Source organism: Lentinula edodes, assembly GCF_021015755.1.
Source record: "Lentinula edodes strain Le(Bin) 0899 ss11 chromosome Unknown C8R40scaffold_22, whole genome shotgun sequence".
NCBI classification, from domain to species: domain Eukaryota; kingdom Fungi; phylum Basidiomycota; class Agaricomycetes; order Agaricales; family Omphalotaceae; genus Lentinula; species Lentinula edodes.
The window spans coordinates 481,168-494,667 of NW_025764328.1; the positions used below are offsets into that span (position 1 = coordinate 481,168).

The 13,500-nt window shown below is 46.4% G+C and overlaps 6 protein-coding genes across 6 annotated transcripts; 2 read left to right on the plus strand and 4 right to left on the minus strand.

Moving 5' to 3' along the window:
* Positions 1-563: 563 nt before the first annotated feature.
* On the minus strand, positions 564-3,170 carry C8R40DRAFT_331201 (uncharacterized protein). Its single transcript, XM_046234729.1, has 9 exons — positions 2,822-3,170; positions 2,751-2,763; positions 2,467-2,691; positions 2,388-2,413; positions 1,732-2,335; positions 1,534-1,684; positions 1,185-1,483; positions 966-1,122; positions 564-905 (listed from the first exon to the last, which is right to left on the minus strand). The coding sequence occupies exons 1-9, from the start codon at positions 2,875-2,877 to the stop codon at positions 850-852; spliced, it is 1,587 nt and encodes a 528-aa protein (XP_046085319.1). The 5' UTR covers positions 2,878-3,170; the 3' UTR covers positions 564-849.
* On the minus strand, positions 3,171-4,283 carry C8R40DRAFT_331200 (uncharacterized protein). The gene is made up of 2 exons (XM_046234728.1): positions 4,260-4,283; positions 3,171-4,208 (listed from the first exon to the last, which is right to left on the minus strand). The coding sequence occupies exon 2, from the start codon at positions 4,080-4,082 to the stop codon at positions 3,465-3,467; it is 618 nt and encodes a 205-aa protein (XP_046085320.1). The 5' UTR covers positions 4,083-4,208; positions 4,260-4,283; the 3' UTR covers positions 3,171-3,464.
* Positions 4,284-5,437: 1,154 nt separating this feature from the next.
* Positions 5,438-6,093, plus strand: C8R40DRAFT_1048071 (uncharacterized protein; the record flags this gene model as incomplete). The annotated part of the gene is made up of 3 exons (XM_046224477.1): positions 5,438-5,551; positions 5,606-5,875; positions 5,932-6,093. The coding sequence occupies 3 exons, from the start codon at positions 5,438-5,440 to the stop codon at positions 6,091-6,093; spliced, it is 546 nt and encodes a 181-aa protein (XP_046085321.1).
* Positions 6,094-7,367: 1,274 nt separating this feature from the next.
* C8R40DRAFT_1171764 (uncharacterized protein) lies at positions 7,368-9,222 on the minus strand (the record flags this gene model as incomplete). The annotated part of the gene is made up of 7 exons (XM_046231760.1): positions 7,368-7,419; positions 7,477-8,483; positions 8,522-8,561; positions 8,612-8,676; positions 8,732-8,886; positions 8,943-9,101; positions 9,159-9,222. The coding sequence occupies 7 exons, from the start codon at positions 9,220-9,222 to the stop codon at positions 7,368-7,370; spliced, it is 1,542 nt and encodes a 513-aa protein (XP_046085322.1).
* Positions 9,223-9,618: 396 nt separating this feature from the next.
* On the plus strand, positions 9,619-12,720 carry C8R40DRAFT_1265875 (uncharacterized protein). The gene is made up of 5 exons (XM_046233923.1): positions 9,619-11,385; positions 11,436-11,737; positions 11,788-12,261; positions 12,317-12,471; positions 12,532-12,720. Exons 1-4 carry the CDS (start codon positions 9,771-9,773, stop codon positions 12,335-12,337), a joined length of 2,412 nt encoding a protein of 803 aa, XP_046085323.1. The 5' UTR covers positions 9,619-9,770; the 3' UTR covers positions 12,338-12,471; positions 12,532-12,720.
* Positions 12,721-13,098: 378 nt separating this feature from the next.
* Positions 13,099-13,350, minus strand: C8R40DRAFT_1008801 (uncharacterized protein; the record flags this gene model as incomplete). Its single annotated transcript, XM_046222826.1, has 1 exon — positions 13,099-13,350. A coding segment is annotated over one exon (252 nt), but the record flags the coding sequence as incomplete, so codon positions are not given.
* Between the last annotated feature and the right edge of the window lie 150 nt (positions 13,351-13,500).

Consider the following 13,500-nt stretch of genomic DNA (forward strand, 5'->3'; position numbering starts at 1 on the left):
TGTAACGCCAAGCAGGAATTATGGTATTGTTAACTGGTTATAATCAAGTGATTTCGCCAGAATGAAAGGTTTTTCTCTTTAAGGGTTCCGAAGATCGAGCATGAACGAACACGAGAATCTTTTAAAGCTTTGGGCCTTGTTCAGACCATACGGTTTCAAGCTACGTGATCTACGCCGGTCCGTTTGTACATCCATTTCCACTCCATGGTTTAGCCGATCTTAACCTAGAACTGGAATCATAAATGAATCTCGTTAGATATCGCGTGTGTAGCCCTAGGTCCTTTTTTGTCTATCATCACAAAAGTTGTGAGCGCGGGACTATTCTAGAAACCACAAATGACATACCGAGAGAACCGTCCAGTAAATCCTACGCCCAAGATCTTACGCCTGGCTCAGGCCATTTGCGGAGAGTATCGAAGAATGTATTCAAGATGGATCGTTGAGATAGTCACATGTACTGATGGATTGTGTTCTGAGTTCTCTGCGTGGATGTATGTATGTATGTAGTAGAGATATAAAATGATGGCTGTGGTAAAACGAAGTAAGGCCGTGCCGTGGGAATATTCACCTAGTTCTAAGTCTACAGGATTGTCCGAGAGCAGACTAGCAGTACAAGATGTACGAACTTGGAAATATAAGTAAAGAACTCGAAGGTACTGAGGTCCAATGGCATTAAAATGGCAAGACTATTACATACAGAATAAAATCGAATCGAAGAATGTACAGTCCATAGAGCATCTAGAAAGAATAAAAAATAGTCCATGAATAGGTCTTATAGATAATGTTAATGTCTAGAAATACTGATATGTCGCCGTCAGAGATCTGTGTAGCTCTAACATGGTCCTAGGGTCAATGTCTACCGATAGCGGTCATGTACTGTTGACGCGCATGAGTTAATTGAGCTTCTGTGGTACAAGGACATCGATGAGCGAAGTTATAGCACCAAGATTCAGCGAGAATCTGACCTATAAACGATGATTTTGTAGAAAACATCCGCATCGTTGCTATGATGAACTCTGCTGAATCCATCATACCCTGCAAAGACGATCTTCTTGACATTCCGGTAGCGACATGGAGCCTGATCTCTTTGATGAAGACGTTAACTGTAGTCATCCACAAGTGCTGCCATCCGTGAATAAGGCGTCAAAACGAAGTGTATTCTCAAATGTCAAACGTGTACTCACTCCCATGATGGGGTCTATGAAAGGGAAATCAGTCAGATTTATACTCTTCAACAGCATGACAACACTTTCTGCTGCCGTGAGGACTTGCCCTTGGGAGGCTGGATCTCGCTGCTCGAATATTCCGTGTAAGACAATAGTGGCTACGCGGCACAGGGTATGCGCAATGAGAAGTCTTCGGATTGTACTTCGCGAAAGGTTGTGGTCGGATAGCGAAGGTAGTATAGCGGCCATGTTATTGATTGCGCTATTGAGATTATTGAATGTCTGTTGAAAACGTGTCGCGTCTGCAAGGCTCATATCTTCACCCAATGAGCCTTTGAATGTAACAAGAAAGTTGCGAGCAACTTACTCGGTCGATACTGACGCTGCAATAAAGAAGACCTCTCGAATAGCATTGCAGCTTTGACGTGGATAGCAAGCAAAGATCGCCCGTTGTCTGGGACATTGGAGATGAAATTCTGAATGGTGTGACTACTCCGTATGCTATCTGGGAAAGAAGCCTATAATGGTCAGTGCATTGACAGATCTGAACTGTATATACTCATACCTGTGAGTAGCTCCCGGAGTCAAGAGGCCATGGCGCGTCTATTCTAGATTCTGGAACGTCGTATGCGATGTTTGATGGAGAACCATCAGCTGCCGTCCAGCAGGCGTTCATGATCACTACTTGCCACAGTGCGTTAATTCGTTCCCCTTCCTCCACTGGGTCTCTTGGTGGAAGAACCGAGTGCATTCCAGCCCTTCCCTGAAACGCGTATGCATCAGAGGATCGAATCTTGTGAAATCCAGCCCCAAGGACCATCGACATAGCATTAGAAATACGGTATTTTCCTTCCAAAGTCCGGCCGTTCACGAAGAAATACTGAGACAGAAATATTTCCGCCTGAACGCAATGTACAATACTTCGTGCTAGATAAATGGGATCTCTGGAGATTCCGGTCGAAGCATCGTATAATGCCTGAGATAGAAAAGCGGATTGGAGCGCAGATAACTCATTCACAGGAGATAGATATGCTCCAATGAGCTGACAAGCGCTCAGGATGGACGGAAAGGGTTGATCGTGGGATGAATGTGATGAAAGCGAAGTCGAAAAGCGGGAATAGTCAAGGAAAAAACCGAATTCGAATGAATATGGAAGGACGGAGCGGAACCTTTCAAAGTAATCAGTTGAAAAAAGATGTAGCAAGGCGCAGAATGGCTCACAAAGCTTGTCGCATATTCAATGATACCTTGCGTTCATCCGTTAGAAGGGTCGGAGAGTGTGAGGGTATGTATTACTTACATTTAGAGGCGTATGCGGAGGGGTTGAAGATGAGCCACTAGCTGCGTGTAAAGCTAGCGTACGCGAAGAATCGCTCGGATTTTCCAATTGCTGAAGACGAGTCTCCAGGATAGCAATGTCTTCTCGTAGAAGTTGATTGATGGATGCGCTGCCGTCTGAGTATCGGCATGCACTGGGGAGGGTAGCGTTACAGGACCCGCATACGGGACGTTTCCCGTCGCAGCGCTATATGTATGGACGAAGTGAGAGATGGGAATTATAAATGCTGCTTTGTAACGCCTCACGATTTTCCGTTGTCTGAAGAAGATGAGAAGATGTTAGTCGATGTCGTCCTAGAGAGAAAGCGAAGCGGTACCTGCAGTTTATACAAGCGGTCCCCTTCGGAGATCTTGCTGACGGTGGTCTTGACATATGAGTCTTTGATGAATTCGTAGACCGCGCTTCATGGTTTTATACGCCTAATGTTTGACTAGGTGATTGTAGGCCGTGTCCAAATACATCACAAACGACCAGGGAATAAGACAACAAGGCGGTAAAATGCGCTTGCGAAGCATTTCATTTGATTGATGGACTAGTACTTGAGTTCCGAGCCTGGCACCTATAAGGAGCGGGCAAAGGTGCCCTACACGTCAGGTACTCAGTCGTAGATGTAACTACGGGCGGGAGCTAGGAATCCTCCTACACTCTGCTGCACAGGTCATTTCGTCTCCCCGGTACCGTTTGCAGCGGAGACGAAGCAGCGGAAAGGGACAATTCATAGCGCAGTTTTCCACCAAAGGGCTTTCAAAACGAGTCAGGGAATTCGACCTCATCGTCACCGTGGGACTGGTAAACCAACCTGCGAAACGTTTTACGACACCGAACCCTGGTTCGTTATCGCAGAGAGCCGCGATGAGTCGATGAAACTCATTTTATGTGAGGCAATGATTGACCGTCCCGAGAAGGTTTTAGGATCAATTTTTGTTCGTTGATTGTCAAGCGAATTTGATGGCATGACATCACAGGGACCTACTAATAAGCGCCAATAAGCGCCCCTTGGCGCCTATTTCCCGTCTGAATGTTGTTCGAGTGCCACAACCTACGGACCCTTTACATCTGCATCCATCGCCACTACGAAAAGACCATACATGTGGTCTTCCGAATCCTTTTCTCCAGTTGTTGCAGGTCGTTGCCTTGCAACGGAACTGTAACCAAAAAACGGGGGATAATCTCCGTTCACAATAGTATTCATGAGTTCGGTAAGTTGATGACTCTTGACAGGCTAATGCGAACCCAGCACCCAATGGACATCTATTCGAATATATTTTCATCATGTGGAGAAGATAGTGGCTTGACACGTCCCGGAATCTATATACATAGCAGGCACACTTTGACCGTGTAGGTCCTGGGATACACTGTGATGCAATGCGTTGGACTCGAATAATAAATTCATTGAAGCGTCGACTCGGGAGTAGCTCGCACCGACGGTGCACCTTGAGGGTACTATGCGGAAGACCCAGGGAGAAAGTCTTTTGACGCCCGCACTGGAGAAACGGAGAGCCTATAATCATGATATCGCCTCTTCGCGTGCGACACGGAAAGAAGGCTTCAAAAGGAGTATCCAACGACCTCCACATAAAGTTCAACCAATTGCGAATATCTATCCCAACCACAATCGGACGTAGCAAATGATATACGATTCCGCCGACGTCATGATCGTCCGAGACACTATTCTGTTGTTGGCGGCATGGCTGAGAGTTGGCCTAGGCCTTCAGATCAGTTTTCTTCCCTCTTATAGTACTATTAACACGCACCGTGGGGATAATTGTAGATCGACGTTCTGGAAAAAAAGTTGAATAAAAAAACTAAGGATTGCAATGTGGTAAATTCATGAAGATCCGATTCCAATGGTGAAGAGAAGACACTACTCCAGAGGTAGTGGGATCACTTGAACTACGACGAGAACCAGCGATGACTTCTGCTGACCTTCAGCGGACTTACAGGATTAACATCCGAAAAGCCGTGCCTCAACGGGCGGGAACCGCCACGCCCCTAATGTCTACTTATGGTAGTATGAGTGCGACAGCGGTTGAATGAAAGGTGGCCACCGACATTCATCCGTTCATACACCAATTTTGGACACATGCGCGAAATCCTATCAGGTCGTATTCATAAACTTCGTGAACCCATAAGTTCTACAATCAAATAATCTTAAATCTACCTCACACAACATTGTAACTTCTCGAAGATACCATGTCCACGTACGATTACTAAAAAGAAACTCACCCGTACTTTCTTGGCGGAGCGAGCGGGGGCATATATAGTTGCTTCCGCAAAAATTCGTTCGACATGTTCGAGCCCGGACTAGAAGGATCAGCTTGATCACCGCGCAGCCAGGTTAACAAGGTTGCCACATGTACACATGTTACATGAATTCGCTTCAAAGTAGAGTTTGTTAAATTTGGGATCCTAGGATTTTTTCAGCAGTTATCATGTATGTAAGTTGTGTGCTTCGATAGCTCGAAACCTAGTAGAAGCAGAATGGGACCCCTCGGCACAAGGAAAGGTTATGTAAGAGAGATTCAGGACCCCGGAGGTCTGACGCCACCTACCTCCACCGTGTACCTCACGATCTGAATCAGGGTGTTTATTGGCTAAAGCGCTGAGAAAGTGGTGAACGTACATAAAATAAGCTATAAAGCTGAGTATGTACTGAGTATCTGAACTTGCGATACGCACTTACACCATGTCCATTTTCCGACGCAACTCCGATACCCCCAGCTTCACTAGCTTCACATCTCCAGTAGAAATTCAGATCGTCACTGAAGTAGAATACCACGAAGACGAGCAAACAGCTGACAGTGAAACCCAAATTGGAACGCATACGGCAATATTTTCTCACAGCTCTAAGCCACCACATCGCTGCTCAGTCACTGTTGGATCTCGACTCTCATCACCTTCATTCGACTCTTGTATACATTTAGAGAGAAATATGGCTCTTCCCAGATCCAACTATGACCCTCGTCGTGTCTGTTTAAATCCTTTCCCCGATCTTCACTTGGACAAATACAAAAGAACTGTTGGAGTTTACATCGCTGGAGCACTTGTACGTTTATCTCGTTCAATTTTACCTAGAAAAATAGCTCATCTTATGCTTCAGTTTGCCATTGCGAACTGGACATTCTTAGACGCTGCTGTCTACTCCGCACACGCCCGTGTGCCATGGGGTGATGAGCCACCTGTGCACGTAACTTTCGTCGATTGGGTGCCAGGGATCTGTTCACTGTTGGGCTATCTTGTCGTTAATCTTATCGACAAGGACCGTATCAAAGGCGACGAGGGCTTTGGTGACTCGAGAGCCGTATGGAGAGCGAGATTATTCCTGTTTATTGGCTTTGCTCTGATGGCTGGTGGCCTGGCTGGCAGTGTCGTACGTGTATACCCGCACGTTTGATTCCTACTTTTCATTAACATTTCTCCGTTTAGACCATCTTGGTACTGAAGTACGCTCTCAACGACTACGCAGAAATGTTCAAGTACTATGGTTACGCCAACGTCACCCAAAACATCCTCCTCATGCTCTCTGCTATCGTCCTTTGGATGGCTCAGAGTACGAACGGAGAATACGAATATAATCTGACGTTATAAATCTGTGTTGTCACCTTCGGACAAAAACAAACATTTAGGCGGGCAGGTCCTGTAAAGGAGAAGTAATCTGTACGAAATTGACTCGGAAATGGACCCATCCTCGATTAGCTAAATAATATGCCGCTTCATCTCGCATCTTTCCGTATACACAATCTACTATCCCCACTGTATCAGCCAACAGAATTAGGTTTTCGAAAACGCGATCTCCTTTCACTTTGCCTTTTCTGTCGTCATAATTCCGGTCTTACCACCAACATCTGTTCTATTCTGAATGTTCGAGGAACTTGTTCATGTTCGGTGTTGACTCATTGGCCCTCATACACATGCACACAGCGTGTAATCAAACAACTGTTTTCCCAACTCGGCTTGCCTCGCATTCCGATAACATAAGAAGTCGAACTTTAATTGTATGAGGTACGTCCGGGGTACGCCCTATGCAATCTTCCATTGACAGTGACTGACTTGACTGCGTAAATCGTGCAGCAACGTACACTCAACGGAGTGTTCAATCTCCGAAAGGTTCTCTTTTAAGAGGACTCTTCAACTTAATCCGGTCTTTTTTCCCCTGAACAATGGCTTTCAATTCGCAGATGATATCACAGATGATAATCACTACGCTAGTGCTCGACGTGGACGTCAACCAGACTGTGACTCATTCGTTTGAGCATCGTCCATCCAGAGCACAACTTCTCCGGGCAAAACCCACACAAGGCCATTCGTGCCGTCGTATAACAACAGTCAATTGAATCATGTAATATCGTGCGACGTCGGCTTGGTATGAAAGTGACTTGGATTTATCAAAAAAGAACGAGAGGGAATAAGATCAAGGCGGATGGACGAGGTCTTGGTGCAATGTGCTTTTCCATGTATCCCATGCTATTCCATTCTTGCCGTTAGCTCTTAAGATTGACAATACTACATGTATCATTCATGTCATGATTTTTTGCGCTTTGACCGCATCTTTATAATCAAGTCGTGCCAGGCATGCATCTTACTCGTCGATAACGAACAGATTCTCGATGGGTGAATCCGCGGGATGTTTAGGGGTTGAATGCACTCATTCCCTCCAAGCAGACCCCTCTGAGGCAGTTTCCGATAAACTCTTGTTGTTGACAAGCCGATGGATGATGCCTCATGAAGAATATCGTAAACCTGGGGGATTTCGATTCCAATCCCTATCGTCAATTTCCGGTCGGTCGTGGTCTCCAGATTCTTACCTCCATCGTTCTTGCTCCCCAATGCGATGATATTTCTCCTACAACTTATAGCAACGGTCAATCATCGACATCCAAGAAACCTCCTGCTGAACCGTCCTTAGAATGGTGCCTATAACTATGATGCAAAGCTTTCAGGTTCGATATGAATTTCTCGAGGCAGACTCACCTCAAGCGATGAGTCAATACTGCTTCCAATATTTCTGGTTCAGGGTTCCGCGACGTCTTCACCGTCAGCGCCTTTCCCGCTACGAGCTCAGGAATAGTGGATCCCTTCAAAAGACGGGCTGTGTTTAAGAATCCCTGACCCTGGGGTGGTATATTCCTTTCCCGATCCACAGCTGTCCCCAAAATCGCAAAGCCCAGCAACAACATGATCACGCTACATGCAACACTGACAATCGCTCTCCAAAATACGATTGTCAATCCTGTCGAGAGTGGCAACTCCAATACAAGGTCAGCGGAGCTATACGGCTCATCCCAGTATTGACCACAGTACTCCCAATAAGGCTGGAGTGAGTCAAATGGCGAACAGAGGCGGTTGATGTTCCAGAGGTAGCTAGCATACAACCGCTCCAGAGAGCCTTGGAATTCGACTAGAGAATTGGCGTTTGAAATGGAGTTGGAGGTTCCCGCGAATGGACTGAAGAGATCACCATCGAGCATTTTTGACAGGATCTGTTCAGGGTTCCCAACCGGTAGAGGAATCGATATATCCGACTCGTCCGAAGTCAAAGTGTTATTGTAGAACGAAGTAGGAGAAAATGCGAGGAGGAACTGTCTATCGATGCCAGCTAAATTTGTTGAGTCCTCCCAACTGAATTCATCCCATGCATGATCATCATGCGGAAGTTCGGGGCCTTCTAATTGTATAACGTCTGTGTGTGGATCGAGCAGGCGGCTTTGAGTATCGATCGTAGCCGTCAAATTCTGGCTCGTCAACGTGCAACCTATTGCTTGGATATACGCGTGGCATAGATCTTCGAAGCAGCTTGTTTCGTCTGGAGATGTGGTGAAGTTGAGTAGATTACCCAAGCTATTGTTGACATCGGTGAGCAGGGACTGATTCCTCTGCGTTGCAATGACCATGATGACTTGATGATGTCCGATGTTTGTAGAACTTGCGGGAAATACCCAAGGTTGGAAGAAAACTTGAGCTGGTGATAACGGTGTGAGCTTCGTACAAAGCTATGAGATAGGGAGCGAAAACTTACTCGGGAGTCCATTTCCAGATTGGTAGTGTCGTGTATGAGTCTACTCATGAAGTAAATCGTCAAGTAAGTTCGGCTCAAAAGTGTGCCTACCGTCCCTGTAAACCAGGATAGCGGGTGTCGTTCACTCGACCCGCGAACATAGTTTGAGCGGCAACCTATTCCACATTGTGATATGAGCAAGAGCACCACAGCAGTATAACTTCAACACACCATCGCTGCGGGCGGGAACAATCGTTTATCCGCTGATGAGATGTTTACATTTGATGACCATAGCTGATCGTACTCTCCGAAGCGACTGCCTTGGATGATGTATGGCCACCAGACATCAAAGAGTGTGCTTGTTGGGTTCTCATCATGATACATCCCTAGAGCGCTCCGTGGTAGGAGATAGGAAGAAGAGCACAAGATAAATTTGACCTACTACCGAAAATAGATGAGCTCCCAGTGATTTGCAAAATTGCGCAAGCTCCGAGGTAGAAGACGATACGTTTCAAGTGTTGAGAGCCTTGTAGAGAGCCTCTGTATGTGATCGAAAATATGTCCAGTTGGCGGTGAGGGAGGGCCAGAGAGAGGACCATCTCTGCATAAGGCAAGTCATTAAGCTAGAGATACATCCCTGTTTGAGAAACATACTTACCCTTGGACATTTTCCTTCTCAATGACGCCGCAAACCTCGAAGCGATGTACGGCTCTCCGTCCATCGCTGACTGCACAAGGTCAGTGTCTTCTACGACGAGAGAAAATTACAGTAATTGGTGGTTTCATTTGGCACCATTTTATAGCTTGAGATTTGTAAAATTTTGTATTCTTGAAGAATGACTATGGGGGGTTCTAAAGTTATACTACAGGTTGTCAACGCACTAAATTTTACAGTAATCGGTAGAGAAATATCAATGTTTTCGTTTGGGATCATTTTGAAGCAAAAAAGTAAAGCGTGTGACCGAGGCGCCAACTTTTGTGAAAACAGCAATAAGCAATAAACGAGGTCACATGTTGGTCGACTCAGGCGCTTGTTGGATTCTTTTCCAGCCGCCACTCATGACGAACAGAAAGACCACTTCCAAGGAGGGACCTGAAGAAAGTAAACAGAAGTCCAAGTTCTCCACATCATCTCCCCCTCCCGCAACTCCTTCTCGATCAAGCATCTCGTCTCCAGTATCTGGGACTCCTCTCCGGACCCACAGCAGCTCTTTCAAGCAAGGGGTACATACGCCCCCCCACCAGTCACCAGGCCGATCTCAAGAAGGTTATGCGTGCAGAGCTCGGAGACCAGACATGGCAGTTCCCCTTGGATCGCGTTGCGAGGATGTTATCTCCTAAAAAACGCATTGCTCCCCTGGATGACAAAGTTATTGACCATCTAGGCAACTACGCCTGTGTTTCTGATTCGCCCGGGTTCATGAAAAAGTTGAAAAACGCTGTAATGAAGCTCGGACCACGACTCAAGGATATCCAATGGCCCAGCGGCCCTGACGAACGTCCGTTCTATACTCCACTGGCTCAGTTTTTAAACGCGTGTGTCTCTGTCTGCAAGGAAGAACTTACGAATGACGATCGCTACACCAAAGGCCCATTTCACGACCTCGAGTTCATTGTTTACGATAAGGAGACCCAGGATAGTGTGGATGGGGCGTCTCCTGTGAAACCGGATCTAGTGGGAGGGAAAAAGTTTATGGCCTTCGCCGACAGTGATGACTGTAAGGTCAAATCCGCTCGCCTTTACTGGAATCCACCCGACAAGAATATGTCACCCATCTTGCTGCCTGTAGAAGTGAAGGACAACTGGATAGAATTAGTCTGTCAGGCCGCGACCTACGCGCGATGTCTGTTCAGTACGTCTCCGCTTCGGCAGTATTCATTGGTACTTGGTTACAACCACAAGGAGGGCACCTTCAGGTTTCTTATCTTCCATCGCGGAGGCCTATCTGCCTCTCTTCCCCTTGATCTGTGTGACGAGGATTCACACAAATCCCTCCTTCATGTCTTCCTGTCTCTCCTCAGTTGTTCTCATGCGAGAGATGCCGGTATTGCAGCGTGGTGCAATGAACGGCAGTTCAAGCTCCCAGTCGACAATTCTGATAAACCTGATTACGTCGATGCCAAGGTCGATGAAATTCTTCATGATGGTAACTGCTGTAGAGGTAGAGTAAATCGGGTTATACGGATATCGTATGGCGTTCCAAAGGATGTCTCTACTTCTCCTCTCCCCGTGGCGACAACTCCTCTATTTCCAGTCACCCAGCTGAGACTTTCAGCACGCGTCGCTAATGCTGAGGCTAAGAAGGGAGTAGAAGCACCTGTGAACTCTGAAAAGAGTTCCAGCAATCAGGTTGATTCCCGTACTCGATCAGAGACACAGGCATCAAATATCCCTGACCCATCAACTCTCGTTATTACGCCGATTGCTGTATATGGGCCTACTCGAGATCTTGAAGATGTGAAGCAGGAGCTAATGATCTTGGTTAAACCCTTGAATCCGTGTAGAGGCGAAACTTCCCATGGATTTATCAAAGCTGCATGGCCAAAACGCGATCCTGGGTCAGGTTGTTCCTCAGTCCCGGAAGCGCGGATGCTCAATGTGTGTGGTGACAAGTTCGGAACTTCGCAGCACCATTATTCTTTTCCAGCAAATCACTCTCATGGAATCCCTACCTCCAACGACATTTTTCTTCCAACCGAGACGGAATTAAAGAAAGGAGTGGCAGAATTTCATTGGAACCTTTTTTTTCCACGCCAAAAGCATAGTACACCCTTGCCTGAATATCGAAGCCTTTGGATTCACGTTGGGAAACTGATTGGAACCTCCCTGGTTTCCTCTCCCACCCCGCTCGTGTTGTTTACAGCCGTCCTGCACGCAATGCTAGGTCTGTGGCCATTTGCTCTGAAGTAGGGCTATTACTGATTACCATTGCAGGATGGCTCGCGATATGCCAGGAGGAGCTTCAACATCGGGATGTCAGTGTTGGGAATGTTCTTAGATTGGAAAACCCGGTCGAAATGCCCTCGTTCAAATTCAAATCAGATATTGCGGATCTTATAGGCACACTATCCCTATCGGAAACCTTACCGTCTACTGTTACCGAACAGATTGCACGTCTTGAGAGTTCGCTTGCTGAGCTGAAGGTCAACACCAGGTGCTTGGGTTTTATCATTGACGGGGACATGGCTGTCGACTGGAAGACGTATTTTGATGCAAACCATGATGGCACTCGTTCCGTCAGTAGATCTTATTGATTACCATGGCCTATAGTCTGACCCTTTCGCAGGGAACGTTCGAGTTTATGTCAGACAAACTACGAGAAAGCCTGTATTTGCCCAGGACATATATTCAATCTACGGTGGATGATCTTGCCTCCTTCTACTATGTTGGTCAATGGGCGGCGGTTTTCAACCCAAGCCATCAATCGGACATGCTCGAACAGCTCCGCAATCATGTCGCTGGGCCCCTCGCATGGCGAAGTTTCGCAACTTCGCGCATTATAAATCTCAGTCCAAAGACACCTTCCCATCGGCAAGATTATGGTTTATTTTTGCAGTGCTGCCAGCCTATACTCAAAGAGTGGCATGATTCTATTGATTCTCTTGATCGACGGTTTGTTGAAGTCACGGATGAATTGACCGCTCACTTTGATGGAAAAATAGACTCAAATACTTACCGGTCTTTATTCCTGTCCTTTTCCTACCATGGAGTTGCAGACTTTGCCCAGATATTGGAGAGACATGGAGCAAGCCTCGCTAGTGTACGTTGATTACCTTCTCTCTCAACTTTTATGCTAACCCGTTTTCGTTTCTTAGTATGATAAACTGGATTCATGAACAAATTTTGCATCAGTCTGAATACACCGAGCTACAGTAAACGCATATAAATATAAAATTGTTCTCATAACGCCAGTTAGAGCTTTGCGTGATAAAGTATCACAATTGATATATACAGCTTTGCCCAGGCAAATGTAAGCCTGGGCTTCCTTCTTCTGATCAATCTTCGCCTCAGGAAACTGAGATATTTCAAGGTCAGGCAAAAGACTTGGATTGGGGTGGATTCCGCGGAAATCGAACATGGAGAAAAGGATCCGTCGCTACTGTATATTTTGTCTCTGAATCCGAGTCAATGGCCATCCCGGATATCGTCTCCGCTAAAACTGTGCGATGTACTCATCGAGAAACCTTTTACATATATAAGCTCTCCGGGCCTCCTGTAGTTATCATCGCCACACCCTGGCCACCCGACCTCATTTTCTATCATTAAAACAGCAGCCATCACCTAGCCATATGGATGTACAAGATTCACATTTTGAACTCCGGTACAGTCTATGTAACATAAGTAGATGGTACATACCGATGATCCAGACAGATTCCTCATACTTTACTCCTCGCTACAATACATACACTCCGCTAAATCCTAATCTCTGACATATCATCTAAATGTAAATCGGCAGCGTCGGGTTTAACCCCGCTCAATCAGGACCTTCGACGAAGCCCTTGTCGTCAATTAGAAAATCCTCATAGTTGGTATAGAAAATTTCAACGTGACAGAAAAGTAGCAAGAACGAAAAAGGCTTACGATCGGAACTTCCACCATCATACCGCGCCCAGTCCCTCACCAAATTACTTGGAACTGGTCTGAACACCTCTGTGAAGATCTCCCTATGCTGTCTCGAAGTATCAGTCCACAGGTTGATTATGTCGGTCGAAAGAGGATCAGCGACCATCTGGTCTTCTTGAGAATTGAGTCGATCGGGATTCGGGTAGGGTGCGGAACGCATGTAGGGTGTGGAGTGGTCATCATCCATGTCGGCGTCCTGGGGAGGGACGAGGCCGAGGTGGCTTTGAGACGGAGATTTGGGATGCCGAGGGTAGGTGCTGTAGAAAGTATATAGCAATTTCTGGGAGATAGGACGTCGACAGAATCAACATGACTGACGATGTCTAACGTCAGCGTCTATCGCAATATCGCGGACGATTGATATAAGTATGCCATT